Genomic DNA, 21,079 nt, shown 5'->3' with positions numbered 1-21,079 from the left:
AACACCTGAAGCACAATTACCGACTAGAATGTCAGACTAGTCATCTTATTTCCACATGAGGCCTCAAAAAAGGTTCTCTTTGCTAATCTATACCAGATGGGTCCAGAAAGTCGACGCTTATGCAAATCACGTCGTTACCTATACATCCATGTCACCATCTTAAAATGCATGTGGACATGACATGTAGGCAACCACACTTGAGGGCAAGTTAAAGTTTCCACTTAATGTAAAGTGCATGTGTTTGGACTGCGGGAGGAAACCAGTGCACCCAGAGGAAACTCAACAAGTACAGCCGCCCCCCCCCCCATAACCAGTTTAAAAAAACGTTCACATATTTGGAATAATCATCCGAAGATGTGTTTTCTTATGTTTCATCCGACTCTCATTGACATACTTATCTGAGAACGAACGAAAAGTAAAACAAAGTTTAATATTGAATGGGTTAAAATTGAATGGAAATGAAATGGCCATGAAAAAGGGCATGGCGCATTAAATCTACACAGCATCATCTCTACTTGGAAAGAACATCCTTTGAATGTTACATTTATAGTAAGTGAGTCTAATTGGTGGAGAAATTTGTGGTTCCTTTCTTCTTGCCAGCAACACTTTTCTATGTGAAACTTTCATTATGCTGTTTATATTTCCCCTTCCTTTAATAATTCGCTTCCTTGCTGTGACTATTTGGTCTCACAAATGTGCTCAAAGGAAAACACGCATGGTGAATGAATTGTTCCGAAAACTGCGAGCTGCTCATCCCAGTGAAGTGGAAGATGATCTCATTGTATAATTTCAAGTCTCTCACCCTCTACTGTGCTTCAGCACCTCAGGGACTTTGTTTTGTTTATGCTCGAATAACCTGCTCTGAACAAGGCCACAGGATACAGGAAAATCTGACGGCAATCAAGACTTTTATCCGTTTGTTTTTTTTTCAGTTTCAGCCCAAGCAAAACATTGATTCTTTGAGCAATCTGTGTCTTCTCCCAAAACAAAAAAAGGGTTGCTGATAAAAGTTGGGAATATGAGTGTCTGGTTTGCTTACCAAAGATGTGATCGTGTGGGAAAGTTGATAAAAGCTCAATCATTTAATCATTAAAAGATTATTATTTGATTAAAAATATGAATTAATCTTCAAAAAGTTCCCTATATAGTCAAACAAAAATAATATAAAACTGTACATATATGAGGCGTCTAAGAAAAATCTGTTTGACTAAAAAATCAGTTTACATTTAATAAATATATATAAATATATATTATAAGTTTGATGTTACTGATGATTTGTTATTTTTGGGGGCTTTGGAGAGCTTTTCTATGTTGTTGCATTGACACCCCTGAAAACCAACACAGAAAACCCTGCACGGATTTTTGGTCTGGTTCCACTTCTAGACAAGATGTGTAAAGCAGGCAGATGTGGCAACTATCAAAGGCATTCTTCATTAATTTATAACTTCAGTTGATGTGAAACTCAAAAACAACAGGAGGTGAGAAACTCTCCGTTTCTGTGACAACAAACACACATTAACCTCCGCCAAGTGCTGACAGAGCTCTGCTGACAGATGTCACTTCAACCTGTACACAACATTTCATTTCAGCTCAGCAAGTATCCCAGAGGGATGAAGGTTCCTAAGCAAGAAGAGCTTCCCCTGCAGAGATGTCTGTCATTGACCCACACACAATTTCTATTTTAGTTGTTTCTGGAGAATGAATATTTCAGATATTTTGGATCGGAGTGTCACATTTATTTGAACCTGCTTCACCCTCGCAGCTGGCCACACAATGTACGATCCAATTGAATCAAAATTTGGACAAAAGAATAAAACAGGACAGATGGCTACTGCATAGACAAGGAGTTTAATGTGTTTCACTTACAGCCACTTTTCCACAGCCCATGAAGCATTGCATCTTTGTTTACAATTTAAAATACTGTTAAAAAAAAGACAACGTATTCATGGTAAAAGCACTGCTTTGTATGACAAATCTATTTTAATGATAGACCTTCACATTAATATTTTACCTTTATCCCGGTGAAGAGCATTTTTCTAATGCTGTAATTGAAAGCAGATATAGTGTTGTCTGCAACCCCCCCAATCCAAAAAAAACCCCAAAACTCCTACCACAGCAAGTTTAGTGGTGAGGTCATAGCTACATGGTAATGCATGTCATCATCAATTGCTTCATTGAGCAGGAATGTTTAGTTTTCTTTCCTTTTTTGGAGTTTTGGCCCACTTTTCAAAAAGAGGACACCATATGAGCATAAAATAGATTTCTCTTGGTCTTCTGATTATGTCATAATAATCAGTAGATTAATTAACTCTTTAGAATTCTGACAACATGCACAATAAAACACTGGCATGACAACAGGAATTCTGTTAAGTTCACTATCCATCCCCAATTGGAGTACTTTTGAAAGCTACAGAAGCAAAAATCTCACTTTTGGAAACACTGTAAAATACAGCCTACATTTTACAGTTACTGTCCAAAAACACAACCACATTACCTTACCTGACGAAATGCTGAATAAAGCTTTCACATTTTTATTTAGAAGCAACACCGTTATGTTTTCTTTTCATCTCGCTTAGTTCTCTTTAGCGCTCAGCTCATGGCAAATATACTCACAACAGTTTTGCACATATGTCTGTTTTTGGGGTGCATTTGAATTTCTTGGAGATTACATTACAGGATTGTCTACGACACAAGAGAGTGGTGAGGAAATGAAATAAATAATGACCCATTGACATTCTTTAATGTAGTTCTTAGTCTGCTTGTAAAATAACATGATTACAGTACACATGGAAGATACTTCTTTATCTTCAGGCTTGTATAATATCAACTCTGATTATAATTTGCCTGGACTAAAAACAATATGATAAAAATATCATAACCACAGCTAACCTCGAGGGAAACAAAACATTGTAAAGCTACAAATGCGATAAATATAAAACCTAAAGATTGTGCAGATAGACACACTTGAGAAGCCCCCACCCGAAATAAATCCATCAAACTGTAAACCCCTAAAGGCACCATAGACAAAAATAAGATCCCTGTCTTCAAGCGGTTCAAGAGGTTGAACAAAACCAAAGGGGAAGCCTTTGTCGCAGCCGCACGGAAACACCACATATTGTATATACCATCTCATAAAAGGCTACATAGGAACGGATTGGAGTTTTGCATAAAGATCACAGATTGTCTAAAATGGTCTCTTTATAGTAGACAGATCTGTGCTGACTTTGCAGTACTATATCCCGTTACATTCAAAAGACTGCAAAAAGATCTCGGAAAGGCTTTTGCTTATGGCACCCCCGTCCTCGACGACAAGCGAAAGAGAGCAGCTTTCAAAGATAAAACATGCTCGGGGGATTTCTTTTCTGATCATGCACAAATAGCACAAAACAAATAGCAACAACAGCAAGCACGGGCTGTGTCCAAATAATAGTCTCAGCTCTGTCCTGCTTTGGAAAGAAAAACTCCTCCCCCTCTACTCTGAATTGTCTGAGCACCAACTACCTGTCCAGTCTGCCCAACTAGTCATCATAATCATCAATCACCGCTTCCCGATTTTCTCAATTTCCTTCCTTCCCAGACTGGACATACTTGCTCCCCCTGCAGGCGAGAGGTCGTAATGACGCCTCATTCCTAACCAGACACGAGGAGGGTGTGAGAGAGTCGCAACCTCTGGTTTCACCGAGGGGGTTTAAAAATGGAAAAAAATCACTGGGGTCGACGAGGCAGTGAAGCGGCACGGGGATCACACCCGGCTGGTCGGATGGCAGCGGTAAGTACAGCTGGACAGAGGGTCCATGCCGTCCCCGTCCAGTGCCTGGGAGCATCCCGTCTCCCCGCAAGATTCTAAACGAAAGCAGGGTCAAAGATCACACCACCACCTCCGAAGTGTTTTTTTAGCGCACTATCACAAATTTAGACCAAAAAAAATAATCTATTTTTAGTTCAGATCAAATGAGCGACTTCTATACCTGCATTTTGAGTGTCCTCCCCTGGGAGCAGAAGGTGCGCTCGGCACGGACTCGTCAGGGTGGCTTGGTTGGGTCCTTCATGGTTGGTGCCCAGTTGAAGACGCCTCATGTGGCGGACCACCGCTGTAGCGTTGAATGCTTGCTGAAGCGGGACATGAAGATTAGATCCAAATCCAAATACTGTCGTCATGCAAATAGAAAATGTCCTACCCTCCATTTACTTTTGGCAAAGTTCTTCTTGATCTGCGCACTGACAGACTCATGGATGTTCTTGTCGAGAGCGGTATCTCCGGCAATCCTGAAGTGAGAAAAAATATCAGTTTGGACATGTGTGTGTGTGTGTGTGCACTTGACTGTGTGTGTGCATGTACCTATATGAGTACAAGTGGAATTTACTTTTCAAAATAGAAAATGTTCTTAGCATTAAGACAAATACATTTTCATTACAATTCCAGTTGCTAAATGCTAATGAAAAGGTTGTAAGAAGTACCAAGGGTGCTGCAGGGCCTGCTCGCAGGTGTAACGTGTGCAGGAGTCTTTCTCCATCAGGTGGACGATGAAATCTTTAGCTGTCAAGATAGTTCATTACAGAGTCAGATTATTCTGATGCCGAGGTATGGAAATTTGCTAAGGCATCTGATGATTTCTGTGAGATGCTATGTAGTAGTTAAAGCCTCAATTCATTTCTTTCTTTGGCATTTGACAACCGCATCTCATCTTACAAACAGTCCAACATTTTAAAATCTGTGCACTACCTGAATCTGAGATGTCGTCCCAGTACGGCGAATCAAACTCGTATTCCGCTTTCTGGATCTGCTCAAACAGTTTGGCGTCGTTCTCGTCGTAGAACGGAGGGTAACCGCACAGCCTGGGAGTTGATCAATTAACAACAGTTGCTAAGAGACACAATTGGTTCCCCCCCAAAAAAAACATGGGACAAATGTCTGCGCACTCACAGAATGTAGGCTATGACTCCAATGGACCAGCAGTCTACTGCTTTACTGTAGGGCTTCTGGGCCAGAACCTCAGGGGCTGAAATAAAGACAATGAATCATTTGGGGGGAAAAAAAAATCCACTTCCTGTGTTGATTTATTGCATTACAATTTCAAGATAGAAATCGGTATCTAATAGTTTAACCCCTCAAGGGTCGTTTGCAGACTTACCGACATATCCGGGTGTTCCACAGGCTGTGGCCATCACACTACCAGAACCCTCGATTTTCGACAGACCAAAGTCGCTGATCATGATTTTGGAGTCTTCCTCCATGCTGTAGTAGAGCAGATTCTCCGGCTGTGATGCAAAGCAGACATGGAGAACATTTCATTAAGTCACTCTTGTCCTGAATACATCATTTGAAAACTCAGTTCTGTGGCCATAGTGCAGTCATTTGAAATCCCAATGGAGGGGTTGTGTTGCAATCAGATGAAGGACACATTTTTTTATTAAAACAATTAACAAAAAGAAAAACCTTGAGGTCTCGGTGCACGATTCCCATGTCATGGAGATATTTGACAGCATCCAGAATCTGCTGAATGAGTTTACTGGCATCTTTCTCTGTGTAGAAGCCCTTCTCTATGATGCGGTCAAATAATTCCCCACCAGACACCCTGAATGGACAAAAGAAAGAGACCCACATATTAGGATGGCCAGTAATGTGTGACATGCAAATATAAAAATAAGACTTTATACTCGTATAGAATATTTGAGCGAAGGGGGAGGGGAAAAATAATCTGATGCTGCTACCACAAAATGGCCAATAGATGGCGACGTAATTTAGCTTACAAAGTAGTATTTAAAACCTAAATATCCAAATGTCTTAAAACGTCCACAAATGTGAAATATGTTTATACTATGCTGCAAAGAAAATTTTAAACATATATATACTAATATAAATATTAGTTGTTGTTACCCTTCCAGCCACGTTGATAATATTTCTGTATTAATAGTTGAAACTTGGCCTGATTCAGTTAACATAATAAGATTCACGACTCTGCAACCAGGTCATGCTTAAATTGTTGAGGACTAAGAAATATTACAAGTGAGTACAATGACCTCAAATAGAAAAGGAATTTATCTTTTCACACTCCCTCTCTGTCTTTATCATTTTATACAGCTGCGGTTTTGATGTCTCTCATCAATCATGTGTAGTTTCTGAAGGCTAATTAAATAAAATTCCTGATCCTTATCCATCCCTTTAGTCATCTCCTCTCTTTCCCCCCGACATTTCAGTCACTAAAGTGAGCGGCAGGCTGACAAGGTGCAGGTGTACTGTAAAGGCAAAACTCCCCACCGGTGTCCGTGAGTAAGCGTCATGCATGTGTGTGCGTGTTACAGAGTGCAATCAATGGCATGTGACAAGCAATGTGTGAGAGATGGCACAACCCGTGAGCTCCAAACTCACACATATGTGAATACTCACAGTTGCATGACAAGGTAGAGGTGCGATTTACTTTCAAATATTTCTTCCAGAGTCACAATGTTGGCATGTTTAATCCTGCAAAGAAAGTGTCAAGGTTGGTTAAAAACATACAAATAAATTCTCTTCCTTCAAGGGCAGCCAATGTTAATAAATATAATCTATATAAAAGATTATATATACTATATAATATTGTACAAAAATAGACAAACGAGCAAGGGCGGGGTGAAAAATATGTATATGTAAATGAATGTAATACTTACAATAATTATTTATTGTTTTCAGTACACGTCTAATAAATTGAGCAATTGTTTAATCAAATTAATTAAAAAAATAACAATATAGGAAGAAAACATAATATAAAAATCCCCAAATTCCGCTCAATGCTTCTGTATATAATTAATGTGCTAACATTCTGTTCTAATATTGCTACAGTGTGAGTGAGTGTCCAGTTGACGTGAAGGGCACAGCTGTACTGGAGGTCTAAACTCCCGCTGGATTACAGTGATGACTAAAACAATGCGGCTTCATTCATCCATCTGCTTCTCTGAGAGCGGGAGGATTGACGGACCCCAGAAAGGATGAATGTCGGATTAAAGGCGCGCAGCTCCCGGGCATGTGCTAGCGTGCGCGGACGTGCGTGCGCGTCCACACCCACGTTCGCATTTAATAACGGCATGTTTGTGAGCGGCTGTTTTATGTGTTTGTGTGGGCGAAGGATGGATGCGGCGTCGCTAAGGCTGACACTGGTCACGGTGACTTGAGGAGTGGGGGAAGAAAGGAAAGCTGGTGAGTCATCTGCTGACCTCTGTCAGCACCTCACGGGGCGTCAGAGGGCACAAGTCAGCAAATTAGAGAAGAGCTGTGACACATGTTGAAAGGAACTAGGATTTTTGTGCAGGCTCGAACAACTTCATGTAGTTTTCATAATGTTTTCCCTACTTTGTATGTTTCCAAGGGGAAAAAAAAAAGAGTAATCAAATCCTCCAATAAGTACACACAAAGTCCCACAGGGCAAAGCTGTTTACATCAGTTGGTCGAAACTGTAACAGATCTGCTTTCTAATCCCCACCTGTATCCCCTCAACCATCTGGACCTCGAGTACTTGAGTTGTGGGTCTGCTGTAACCCAGGCAACAACAGCTCTAAAAATAACTTGGGAACCAATGCAGAAATGCCATTTTCACAACCATCTGTAATTCTGTCTCCATTTAAAAGAAAGAATGTTTGAAACACTCAACGAAATGGGCTCGAGGCAGGTGGCCTTTGTGTGACCCTGAACATCTTGAGCAGGACTCTCCATGAGGATTGTATGAAGATCTTATCTTACCCCAAATTCTTAAACTTACTTGTGCAGCACTGCAATCTCATTCTCAATGCTGTTTTCTTTGCCTTCCAACGCCTTCTTGGGGATGCACTTGATGGCCACCAACCTTTGGGTCCTCTTCTCCTCTGCCAGGACCACCTCAGAGAAGGCTCCCCTGAAACACCCCGAGAGCATTTTGATGATGATTGTGTCAATTCAGTCTGCATTCATGGATGCCGTCATGGATTAGAAATACAAAAAATACCACTTTAATGCCACAAATAGAATATCAATCAATGCAGCACTACATATTGATTCGAGTTAGTGAGATAACACTAAAGAAATATTGCAGTGTTGTGACATTTTGAAGTGCACTCACTGGATTTATTTCCCTCCCTGCTGCATAGTAGCTGCTATAGATTCTTTCTGTACTTGTTCTCTTCCTTAGGAAACCAACAATAACAAACAAAGCACGACAACATTTTCCCATGACCCGGTGAACAGCAGGGGCACACATTTCTGGTGGCATTTTGGCACAGCTCCAAAGTGTCAGACTTAAAGATAAATTAAAGCCATATTTCTTGGAAATTGGGAAAGCGGGCTGATTGGATTTCTCGAAGTTCCGCGGATAATTCCCACAGCATAAACTTTACAATCCTATCACCAATGAAAAGCATGTAATGAGATTTACGGGTTCCATTTCCTGACCATAACAACAATCACCACAGGCCTCTCTAGTCACATGGACAAGAGTCAAAGGGCTGCGGAAAGGCCGTTCATTTTGGCACAAATCCAGCGGCGTGGAGAGCTGCGCATTCCTCGGCAGCATCTGGAGGATTGAGTTGATGTTCACCATAGGCCTTTTGACAGAGCAGAGAGCAGCGGCCAAGTGTCAACTCGTGGTTCACACAAACAATGAAGTCATTTGGGAACACTGCGGGTAGCTTTCTTGCGTTGACAAAACGTTGCGAGTATTTTTTAACAGCCATTGTAATGCACACCCCTGACGTATCATCCGACCAATAGCGCAGTGCCGGGAATAATACTTTTCTTTGGCTTTTTGGCTCTTTTCCCCAAAAACAGACATGCACGGCATTAACGACAATTTACAGTGGTTAACACTTAAGATGGAAAAAGGATTAGCGTAATCTGCAATTAAATGTTATAAATGTTTTACTCAAATCTATCATCATTTTACAACCTTATTGTAATTTATTACTCTGGTGCAACAGCCAATGCAATTACAGCTCACAAGGGATGGATTTTTTATTTTTATTTAAAATAAATAAAGTCATAAAAAGGCGATGTTAGAGTATTAAAAAAAAAAAACATTAAAAGGTCAGTTGAGTTTACTGAGCTGGTTTCAGACATCCCAATATGACCAGTGTTCAAGGAAAAAATATTAGGGTGTGCTCAAATATAAATCGTTTTGCCACAATTCTGTTTTCTTTTTAACTGTCATCGGCAGACAGTGCTGCTGTGTCAAGATAAAGTCAAAAGAGTTTAAGTAGAGATTAAGTAAAAAGATTTGCGTGCTGGGTATGGTGTCATGACAAATAAATAAAAAAACACAAAGCAGATGTATTATCTGTGCCACTGAGAAGTTGGTCAAGAAGCCTTGCACAGTTGACAAAGTGTTGCCTGCGGAAAGGTCAGAGAGACAGCGCAGGACCATCTGGTCCAATCAAAACTGAGAGAGAATTCCAACTGGGATGCTGGCCGGGAAACAAAAAGACCATCCTTGGCTCTGTGGCCTGTTCAAATTTAATCACTCTTTTACTCAGAGATCTCATATTTTTATCAGCAGAACATGTTGATTTAAAACTTCAAGAGTATTTTCACAACAAAACTGTATAAAAACAAACAAAAAAATCCCCATATGTTAGCCTATGTGTGATTTTGTCTTCTACTTGCACATAAGTGTGAATTGCCAGTCCAAGGCGTGAAAAAAAATCAGCTGGCATAAGCTCCAGCTTCATTGCAGAACCAAATGGGGATCAGCATTTCAAAAAACACACACACATAGACCGTTGACAAATATATATATTTTTTTGCTGATTCTGAACAGGGGGATGGGAAGCTGTGGTGACAGAAATGCCTCACACTTCCCACCTCTTCTATCACAAACATATCACTCCATATGTAAATTGGAAAGTGAGAATAACTAACAATTTCCATACAGGCATCTGGAGTGAAAAATCAAATTCTGTCAGTCATTCTCCCCGTGAACCCCTTTGTAAATATATCAATTTGTATTATAAAAGTGTAAATCTGCTTTGACAGTGATAATAGCCAGTGACAGACACATGGGGCTTGTGTGACCTCATTCTTTACATTGCAAAAGAGTCACTGGAGAGTGAACACCCATTGTAATGGCTTTTGTTTGGGTTAAGCCCTTTAAAATGAAAAAAAAAAAAAGCCTTGTAAAATCGCCACACTACAGAAAGAGAGCTGTTAACAGCTTTGGTCGAATCTGAATAAATCAAATAAAATTGACTGGTCTTAAAATGATGAAATAAAAATCAAGACCTTTTCTCAACTTTGAATTGCTGATATTCTGACCAACATAAACATTTCCCAGATCCATTTACAGAAGCTATGGAACATACATTATGATCCTCTAGTCAGTGTAATTAAGTTGCGAAACAAACAAGCTTCCATTAGGATGTCTTGTGCTTAAGATTAGAGTACCTCAAGAATCATTAAGTCTGTTCGCTAATATGCAGGGAGCTTGTAAAGCAGGAAAGAAAGGATATAAATAATACTGACTAGGACGATATCAACCATTCAAGTATATATTTCAAAATGTTTTAGGGATATTTTTCCAGGAGCAGATGGGAGGTGCATAAGCCGACCGTACGCGTGTTTTTGTTTGTGTGTTTTCCAGGAACTGGCGGGCACGGCCATGCTGAGCTGCACTGTTCTGAGACACAAGCTTCTGCTTGAATTAGGTCAGGGTAGGGCTGAAGGACTGCGGAGTGCAGTAAGCAGGGATGAATTTTTTGGTTCGGGACCGGATAGGAAACACTATCAAGTTGTGTTTACATTTCTGGATGCTAACCAACAGACTTACCAATGCTTGAAAGTGAGTCAGAGCCACAAGCCTAATTCATCGCTTTGGCTGAGACGTGGAATAACATGTTGTCCCGTGCTTTGAATTTGAAGTCCATGACACTATTTATGCTTCTTACTCTGTAATGGAGGGTCTTTGCTGCATCATCTTGGAATTTAGATGTTAGAAAAAAAGACAGTGACGTCAAAGCAAGCCACAGAAAAAGAGATATTCTAGTTTTGGGGTTAGGTCAGGTGTCTAACTGGGACATCAGTGGGCCAATAATGGATTGAGGACAAAAAAATAGGAGATATAGTATTTAAGACTGGATAGAGAGAAAACGAGAGCGGGAGTGAGATGAAAAATAGATGAAGAGGGACAGCTCTCATGCTGAGAGACTCATCTGCTCCATAAAGGTATCCGCTGTTCCTTTTGAGTCCAAATTTCCTTGTTAACGATTACTGTGAATTCATTTGATTCCGATATCTCACACAAACGATGAATAATAAAAGTAACAAAAACAGACCTCCTGCTCTCAGACACTCACTAAAAAAAGCTTGTAGACAAATTTCACAGGTCCTTCCATGTAGCGGGAGGATTGTCACACACACAGATTTTCTGGAAATCAGAAAAATGGCTGCAATCAGACAAATTCTGTTAATTAACGCTTGAGGATGCATTAAGTAGCATGCCGCTTTCCATTTTTGTGTAAGGACCTAATTGCACCAGCTCACTGGTTCTCATCTAATGAAAGCCAAGGACTAAATTTAACAGTGGCCAGAGAATCCATGTTAATCGCTAAGCTAACCTAAGATTGACATGTAATGTTGAAAGACTGGAATTGTGGTTGAAGTGATCGAGTACCTACACCTTTCACGGATCTTAAGTTAAAGTGGTGCGTATCTCGATTTGAACAGCAAAATAGCAGCTTTGAATATTTAAAGGACCATGCAATGGATTCAAAAACATTCAATTTAAACTGAAATTTTGTATTTCTTTGAAATTGCATACAAACAAAAATGTTGATTCCAAAAAAAGGAAACAGATTTTATATTTGTCCTATTGTTAAATCTTTCTTTTTTTTAAATAAAACCATTGCATCAGATCCCTGCGACTAACCTTCAAAAAATGCTCCTCAAAACTGGAAAGTTGTTCATCGATTGAAATCATTGATTAGCAAAACTGCTCCTCAAGTTATTTCGAGCCTTGGTCTCAAGAGGAAGCAGCACTGTATATTGAATCTGGGTTTGACATTCTAAAATGATCTAAAGGCACTTCACACATGCAGTAGTTTGGTTTAGCATTCCTTTGACATTACAGCAGCAACTATTGCTGCACTGGTGTCTCTGAAGACGCTGAACAGAATACTGTACATATTCATCAACTAAATGTTAGTGCAGAAGTTTATTCATGACCAAGATGGAAGGTACTATGGCCAAAATCCAGACATCTTTCCATGGAAATTTAGTTTGTTTGAAGCAAAAGAGTTCTGAACAGAGAGGAAAAATGATGGAATACATTACTAAATTATATCTCAGCTTTCTTACAGTCATTTTCAGTATTGATACTTTATTTAAAGTTATGCATGTTGAGATCCTAAACTAAATTTGTCTCATGCAGACGCTTGGATACGTGTCTCACGCAAACGCTCACAAAACAGACCGAGTTGTTGAACATTGTACTCAGAAGCTGAGTGCTCTCAAAGTGCTGAATTCTTGTTGAAATCAGTGTAATAGCCAAGAGGGAACAAGTGGAGCAAAAGGTTCCTCTTTTCACAGCCAAATAGTCCCGACAGCGCTTTCCACATCACATTCTCGTAAACATTCTCGAGTGGAACCCCAAAGGTTAAAGGGAGTCGCTTCTGTGACAACGATCTGGTTAACTACCACGTTAAAATAATTTAAGAAATCAACTTTAAATGAAAAATGATGACGTTTTGAAATGTCGCATCCCTAATCCGTCTCATGCAACCCAGGTTTAGAATTTAAGTCGCGGGTGTTAAACTAATTTTAGGTGCAGGCTACGATTATCATCATCATTTTATTTTTATTTTTTTATAGACAAAAAAATGATTGATTACTATTTTTGAAAGCTGAAATCAAATCTGGTAGCTTTTTCAATCCATTTAAAAAAGGTGGTTCAGTGACCCACGCACACCACTCAAGGCCAATAGCCGAGGCCACTGTGTCATCATTCTACCACAGACTGTCAGGGGCCGATCCATCAGGGCTAATGATTTTCGGCCATTGCGTCACTCTCTCCACAATTTCCCCTTCACTTCCTTCCATCCATCCCGTGGCCCCCATTGCTCCATCCCTATGCGCTTTGCAAAGTATCCTGAGCTGAATGAAGTTCTCGTTCATCCAGCAAATGGGTAAACCCAAGCGCTTGTTCTCGAAATGACAACATGTTTAAAATGTCAACACGGCCTGTATGTGCAGTCGGGTAGAGAAAACCTCAAGTAATGGGAAGAAATTTTGTAGCTTTGGAATTGCAGCTCGCACAATGTTGTACCCCGACAAGAAAAGCAGGTTTGAAATGAGCAGAAGACTCGAAGTGCCTTTTGAATGTTCGTATCAAACAAAGCACTCTACAGAAGTTAAGAATAGCTAATACATAAATAAATTGTTTCCCATATGGGACTTGTGAATCTATAACCTTCAAGATTTGACAAATTATCTCACGGCATAATAAGCAACATGCACAAAACACATCAGTTTTCGAAAGGTTGCCAAGGAAAACCTGGGAAACAAAATTCCCTACCCTAAATAACCTGCATTTCTGTGTACTGTATGCATTATATGGTTTCCTCCAGACCCTTTTCTCACATCCATGTGAAATTTGGATTTGAATATTACTCGGACCAGTGTACATTGCAACAGCCATAAGCAATCAACCAAACAGGGGTCAATGACTTGGTGCAATTCCGATATAGCAGAAAAATGTCTTCCACGCTAGGACACGAGGATGCAGACTCCACATCACACTAGGTGTCAAACCAGGAACGGCTCGGCTCCCAAGTCACAGACGCGCGAAAACAGAATAAGAACAGATTAACATAAAAAACAGCAAAGAGAAAACCGAGAAGGCCAAAGAGGATTTGATTTGATTGCAGTGCCTTAGTGCATTATTAATCCCCATCTGTTTTGATTACAAAACCATGAGGCGACAACTCGGGAGTCAAAGTAATGTCCCAATGACACCGGAATTGAAGTTTGTAGTTTTATTTGAATACAGATGTGTCCTACTCATACGATGGGTAACTCCATAGTATATGAAATGTTACTTCAAACGTTGACATCATAAATATGGTCTGATGGTGACAGTTCAACCATTGAACAAATTAATTTACAATATTTCAGACTTTATTATTTTTGGGTTGTTAATCACATGGCTGTGTCGCTCCCTAATGCTTTGCTCTCTCTCCTTTGCCAGAAACATTCTAGAACAAAGAATCTTCTACAATGTGTGTAACTACCTTAGTGCATATCTTCACATATGCCTCATGCCAGCAACATGATCAAATTATACGAATGTTTGGTCAAGCGAGGCTCCGTGCAACATGCTTACCAAAACAAAAGCGTGCCGTCTAGTGTACTGTATTTACTGCTGTTCTTTTCCGTGCATGTGAGCGAGGGTTTTGCAGTCTCCGAATGCACACAATAGCGAATCAAAAAACTTTGTTTCCATAGTGACTGTTTGAGTCCATTCTGGAAAGTGTCTCCAGTTGTTACCAAGACAACAATCCGGCAATAGCGAATGAAGGTGGCACACGGTGGGTGATGAGTAATACGATGAGCTAGGATTCGTCCCTTAAACAAGCTCCTGGAACCGAGCGGGTACTGGTGGAGAGCTGGGGGATGGCAATGAGAGATGGAGATGGAAAAAGATCCAGGCAATGTTTAAAGCCCATGTTGATTGTGTGAATGTTGATTTTAACAATACACTAATTTCATTCATTCAAGAAACTAAATACAGCAGGGGTCACAAATCCTAGCATGATTTAACTGTGCACATAGCTCAAGTTTTCCTTCTTTTGAATATTTGGCAGACACGCACACCACCTGAGCCACAACTTAGACCTGCTTCCATCTGGTCTAAAGTCTCGTCTACTAAAAATGATTTCCCTCATCTCAATTTAGTCACCAAAACAATATTGAGTTTCACTTCTGTATCAACTACTGCCCACACAGAACAATCCTATAGTCAAACAGGGATATGGGTGTGTGTGGGAGAAAAAAAAACACCTCAAGCAAATATCTTGAATAAATATACTGATGTGACGATCAGCAAGCATGACAAAGTAATGAGAAAAAAAAAAGGAGGAAAAACAAGTTCCAAATCAAATACCAGCAAGATCTTGAGCCGCTGAGGGCCAGTACCTCGGGGTGAGAACCTGTATCATTTGGAAATATAAACTAAATCATCTTCAAGAAAAACTGTCACACAGCATTGAGTGATTTATTTCCATTGCTGGAAGACCCAAATTACATTTTCGCTTTGAAAAATTGTCTTGTATAGCTAAGTAGGCCCTTTCCTCCCATGGATACGAAACTGCATTATTAGCTACTGGAGATGCAGATGATGAGTTCAGAGTCTCCAAATGACATGCGCTAGATGATCCCAGCATCCACTCCAAACAACAAACATCCTCACGATGATACACGCACGCAGTAATCCATGGCCAAATGCTCCTCTCATACCGCAATATTTAACCTTGCAGTGTCTGTAGCAAATGCTAAGTGCTAAAATGAGAGTAATTAAAAAATGATTCATATAAATGTCATAACATTCGTGAAGTGGCCGTCCGTTCACCTCATGGCTCTTCTTCACCTAAATGTTGAGAGATCAAATTGTATTGAATGTTCTACATGTACTGTGACAATATGACAGTCCCCTTAGCAAGTCATACTGATAAATAATTCGAATATTGAATTTGAGCATTCCTCACACTAGTTCCCAAGCAGCAAGAGAAGCGTGGAGGACGGGTGACAGTAGCGGGTAGACAAGTTTTTGATTTTGTGAATTTTTCTGTTGATCTACAGTCCCTCAGAAAATATTTTTATACACCGGGACAATCTATGCTAATTGAACGTAGCAGCCCAACCAAAACAGTTATCTAAGTGAAGTATACTGTGTTCATTTTTTATTGTCACGGACGTGTCTTACTCGGTCGGCTCCAGGGTGCAGAGCTGTCATGGCTCTTTCATAACAGTTTAAAGTTAACTGCATTTCCTTAAGAGGCTTTCTCAAGTTCCATTTACAATTCTTTACAGAGCGACAGGCTCTTCATGTGACTCTTTTGCGATGGTTTTGTTGACATTGTGTCATCACGCGGTGTCATAAAATGGACATCATCATCAGCTTGATTGAGTGACCTGTTTTTTTTTTATGACTGCAGGGACATGAACCTGCTGCAAATCCAATGAAACCTATTTTAAGTAAAATAACTTGGAAGTCAACATACCATTGCATTAAAAAGTGATTTTATGGAATAATGACATTTATGTGGATTCTACCAGTCCATAGCATCTATAGAAATTCCGTGTGGAAACGTTGAGATTGCAGACAAACTGACAATATCATTGGCACAGTATGCTAATTTCTAACAATGAAACATTTCAAGTTAATAAAATCACAAACCGCACTTACGTTCCGAGGATATCTTTGAAGTCATAATGCTCCTTCACGTCCGTTGTCTTCTTCTTCCAGCTATGGCAGTCGTCACCCAGCGGCATCTTCTTGTTGTTCCGGTCAGAAACGTGACTAAGGAAGAACAAGAGGAGCAGGGGAAACAAAAGTGATCATTATTATTCAAACTGTTCACAAGTGATGTCTCAAAAATAAAAAACTTGATTTCCAAAAAACTTCCAAATAGTTTTTTGAAGGCTGTTAAATTGAAATTGTGATTGTGTGTCTTATGTCATTCATGTGACATCATCAGTTCCATGAAATATCTTAAACCGACTGTGGTTAAAGCAAGGTAACCAAAGAGACTACCGATGATGATGGTGATGATGGATGAATTTTCTCTGGAGGCATTGTGCTTGTTGTCCTGTCAATAGTTTGATTTTGGGGCTTTTTGTCCTGGATTTGCCAGTTGGCGTATGTTGGAGGACATACTTGGTGCAGTGTGACAATGAAATGTATCACTTTGTCCATCAGAACATCAAAAGTGGGACACCACGGTATTTGTGCAATTTCTGGAAAAACCCACTCACTATGAATATAAAAGGTCAAAAACATGATGGTGATGGTCTTATCTTTATTCAGTCACTTACTCATTGCCTAATTGGAATTTATGACAGTTAATAAGTAACCTTCAGATAGCATTTCTTATGAAATTGTTTCTTTGCACAGAATTTCAGCATTCCTATGTCTGTCCCCGTCATCCGGTTTGAGCGAGAGGCTGCCAAAGACATCATCATATAAACCCTCAAAGTGTCTCGAACTCAAGACCTGGCAGACTAAAATAGCTCAGTTCATATCAGCGTTCCTGACGCCTCCTCTGTTCCTGCTGCCAGCAACTACTTCCCTGTCGGGCCATATAAGATGATGTAACGTTCCGTTTGTTACAAGGAAATAGCTCCGTAAATCATCTCCAATTAGCTCATGTGGAATCGAGCGGTGATGAATGCAAAGCTGTCTTCAATGATCTGGCAGTAGACATGAATGGAGTATATTCTAGCAGAGGTTTACATATTTCACGTGTGTGACACACACATTGGGTGGCCCGCTTGCTGCCTTGGCCAGGAGCTTCTATGTGTCGTCATAGAAACCCAAACGGAGCCGCGATGGCATTTGAGAGTCCAAATTGCTTTAGTGTCTCACAGCAGGTGGCAGCTGTGATGCAAATATTACGGTCACTTTGTTGAACTAAGTTCTGTGCAACCATTTGTGTGTTTGCTATACACAATTTGAACTTTGCATAAGTCATCCAAAACAACCGCACAGCAATCTGTCAGGCTTATGTCAGTCAGGGCGTGCTGTCGGAACAATTGAAACAATGCGATTTTCTTGAGAAGTGAACGTTTGATAAGCATCTAAAATACTAACTGCACAAGGAAGTTTCTTTCAATGAAATATGACACCTATGACATTTCTACAGTCACGATTAAAGTGGAAGTATTGTGACAAGTGCAGCTCTAGAAATGTGAGAAATGATTTTATTTCTTCTAATGGCCCGCGCGGAATAAAACCTTTTCTATTTCAAATGCATCATAAACCTCAGTTTTGCTAATACTGAAAATATTGTGGAAAAGCTATTTACAACGTCACATACCGGCATAAAAGAGATGTAATTCTAAGGTGTGCCATTAGCTTGTTCGCGCGGATGAAGCAGCATGTTAGCGAGTTAAAATCACATTACATAGCGTCTCAGAAGACTCGCAGTCACACAAACTGATGATGCCGTTTTAAGTCCCTCGTCTCTCCATTTCTGTTTGTTCCTGATGCTGCTGCTTGAAATAATATTTGTGTGTAAATCCTCAGAACCTACTGACAGTTGCAAGACAGGAAACCAGAAAAAGAGGAAATGAAAGTGAATTGTCATTTGACTTTGGAATCTGTTCAACTCTATTTTAGAGCTCATTTAAAAATGAAAAAAAAAAAACAACAACTGAGGAGTAGATAGCAGACTACAATTTATAACTAGTGCAAACTGAAAGTAAAATAGTTTTGAAGATGTGGGAAAGAAGAGGAGAGACACATGCGGGTATCATGAGAGAATTAATCATGTCCTGTGGTGACATGACCTTCAGTTTGTGGGTGGAGGCACGTCGCTTGCAATCGGGGGGAAACTTGAGGTCAGAAGATCCACAACGGCAAAAATAATAGTCTTCGAGTCCAACATAAACGACATGCAACGCACAGCCTTGTTGCAGGTGGACACAAAGAGAGTGACTGTACTCACTGGTTTCCCATTCTTGTGATGAGCATGGACAGAAGAGACAAACACACATAGACAATAACAAGAACACAATGACGTGTGCGCTGTTTGACTGAGAACAACATTGTTACACATATTACATCGCCGACAGACAAAGCAAATATTAAAAAGCCAACTTGCACGGATGCATGTACAAATGTTGATCCGGGCGCACATGTGACACGTTGTTTGGGGCATATTATCAAACTGCAAGGAAGCTTGCTGCCAGGTTTCAAGCATGCTTAAGTTTTAAATGAGTCCCTTCCTGGAAGCAGATCCACTTAGAAGGAAGCTCATTTGCTGTTAGAGTATTTGCCTGATTAATTTCCTCATTCAGCGTCTCGGAAATGTCATTGCAATTCTACATGTTTTGACAGCTCTGTAAAATGGCTATGTAACTAAAGCATGGTGAAACAGGGCTGTGGAATTCATACAAGTACACACAAGTTTCGACAAACAACAGTTTTGGGATTTTTCCGTAGCACAAACTACTTGATCAGACAAAATTGCTAGCGGAAATTTGACTTCCGAGCGGGTTTTGGATATGGCGCCCCTCGAGTGAAGTGAAAGAAAAGAAAAGGAAAGGCACAGTCACCGATGCACATTTAGCCGTTTATTGAATGGGACAAACAGTCAAACACAAATATGAAAATGAAGGACTCGCAAAGAGCATGGAGATGAACTGATCACAAGGGATATTGCCATCACACTGACCCCAGGTTGATGATGTCACTCACTAGGCCACACCCCTTTGTTTTTATTTGTATATATTATAGAATGCTATTTTTAGTGCGCAACTAGTGTCATATCTACAGGGAGTAAAAGGAGCTGCTTTGATTTAAGCCGGCTGTGATCACTACCACAACGGCTGAGCCCTCCCTCTCAGATCCGCTGTGCTGGACTCATCTGCAAAATTGCCAAGATGGGTTCTAACCCACCTCCAGTCGAGTTACACCACGGGCCAGATTTACGCTGGGCAAGAAATAAGAGCACATGGTGTGTGTTGTGCTTTTTATTTTGGTATTTTGCAACTATGATGTCGTCATATCTCGAAAATCTCATGTTTGCTCATGAGCAGTTGAGAACCAACATAAGGATAACTAAGTGTGTTTTGCTATTTCTGTCTTGTTTTTAAGTGACCCCCTCCCAAAAAAGCACAATTCCAAAAGTAGTGTGAGTGTCATCAAGGGGAGTCTAAGAAGAGAAGAATAATGAAAACCGGAAGCTCGAAAAGCAGAAAGTCTCCCTGTTCTATTGTTGTTCTTCTCCAGATATGTTCCGTAACGACCACTTCTTTGACAGGAATCCAAATAATTGATGATTATGACATGTTTATTCTATAAATAGGAGAGTGGTTTATGCCACCTATGTTGGAATGTAAACAAACCTTTCAATTTCTGTTATGCAAAAAAAATGAATATAGTAATATTGTCTATCAGGTACCCAGGGTCATATCGGTGCAAAAACTACACATTTATTTAATAGCCAGTGACAAACATGACATGCAACTGCAAATTGCATATTGGCATGGAATTCCTGTTGGTTCATTTCTGACTCCTGTCAACAAGGCACTAGCAGTGAAATTCTTGCACCTCTTCCACAAGCTGCAAATTTGCAGGGGGAAGTCAAATAAAGGATACTCGAGCTCATGCCGGACAGCAGTAGAAACCACACGCGAGGTCACGATTACAGAGAAAACATGTCAGCAGACTTGAGGATTAATAAAGCCGCTTATACAGTCGACTGTATGCGAGGGCTCCGTCCAAACCCCATGCAAATTAAAGTGAAACCAACACGCGCTCTCTCCACATGTCAGGAACTGATCAAACATTTTCCCAGCCTAAAAGAGTCTCAAAGTATCGGCGGTAGTCTGCCCTACCTGCGGGGTACAGCAAAAGATTGTCGGGTGACCGAGATCCGTGCGCTTCTGTCCACCACAAGCCGCCTCCTCACGCTTTCCTCTCGGCCAAAGGGCGGGGTTCTACGTGACGTCATAACAAAAGCGATCATTACTAACCAATCAGAGGTGGAGCTGGGCCACACAGGTAAACGCTACGCTATTGGCCACCTCGATCTTTCTACCTGTCTTTTTTTTTTAAATCTACCAGGTATGAACGTGAGGTAAAAAGTAGTATATTTGATTCATTAATCAACACCAATGAAACAGTTTTATCCTGTTTTATTGCATTAAAAGATATTAATAAAAGATATTAATAGTGATGGTAGTGACAGCTCGTATGGCTTGCATTCGCCATTTAGCTCGTGATGTAATTAATGTTATATATGTCATTTTGTTGTAATGGATCAATAATCCAAAACATAGTCGCCGTTTTATTCACAATATTCAGTACAAACCTCGCAGAAATGTGCTGCATAAATGACGCTTGCAAAGGCTGCCATCTACTGGCCA

At 40.2% G+C, this 21,079-nt stretch overlaps 1 protein-coding gene across 4 annotated transcripts; it reads right to left on the bottom strand.

Moving 5' to 3' along the window:
• Positions 1 to 1,829: 1,829 nt before the first annotated feature.
• Positions 1,830 to 20,714, bottom strand: camk1b (calcium/calmodulin-dependent protein kinase Ib). Of its 4 annotated transcripts, none has more exons than XM_061291164.1 (12): positions 20,549 to 20,714; positions 16,395 to 16,508; positions 7,734 to 7,865; positions 6,389 to 6,463; positions 5,438 to 5,576; positions 5,133 to 5,259; positions 4,925 to 5,000; positions 4,724 to 4,836; positions 4,459 to 4,537; positions 4,179 to 4,266; positions 3,969 to 4,110; positions 1,830 to 3,843 (listed from the first exon to the last, which is right to left on the bottom strand). In XM_061291164.1, exons 1-12 carry the CDS (start codon positions 20,677 to 20,679, stop codon positions 3,743 to 3,745), a joined length of 1,317 nt encoding a protein of 438 aa, XP_061147148.1. In that variant the 5' UTR covers positions 20,680 to 20,714; the 3' UTR covers positions 1,830 to 3,742. The 4 variants fall into 4 exon arrangements, with proteins under 4 accessions (XP_061147148.1, XP_061147150.1, XP_061147149.1 ...); XM_061291166.1 differs by lacking the exon at positions 20,549 to 20,714 and adding an exon at positions 18,112 to 18,657; XM_061291165.1 differs by lacking the exon at positions 20,549 to 20,714 and adding an exon at positions 18,025 to 18,074.
• Between the last annotated feature and the right edge of the window lie 365 nt (positions 20,715 to 21,079).

This window comes from Syngnathus typhle, linkage group LG11, assembly GCF_033458585.1.
Source record: "Syngnathus typhle isolate RoL2023-S1 ecotype Sweden linkage group LG11, RoL_Styp_1.0, whole genome shotgun sequence".
Classification (NCBI taxonomy): domain Eukaryota; kingdom Metazoa; phylum Chordata; class Actinopteri; order Syngnathiformes; family Syngnathidae; genus Syngnathus; species Syngnathus typhle.
This window is presented reverse-complemented; position numbering and strand designations above follow the sequence as displayed.

Excerpts from the sequence above, each read along its gene's own strand:
- camk1b (XM_061291164.1), bottom strand. The coding sequence starts at position 20,679 with ATGATCGCTTTTGTTATGACGTCACGTAGAACCCCGCCCTTTGGCCGA. Across the intron at positions 7,866-16,394 it reads TTCAAAGATATCCTCGGAAC|GGGAGCCTTCTCTGAGGTGG; the intron begins GTAAGTGCGGTT and ends GGGGTGTTTCAG. Across the intron at positions 3,844-3,968 it reads GGAGGACACTCAAAATGCAG|AATCTTGCGGGGAGACGGGA; the intron begins GTATAGAAGTCG and ends GCTTTCGTTTAG.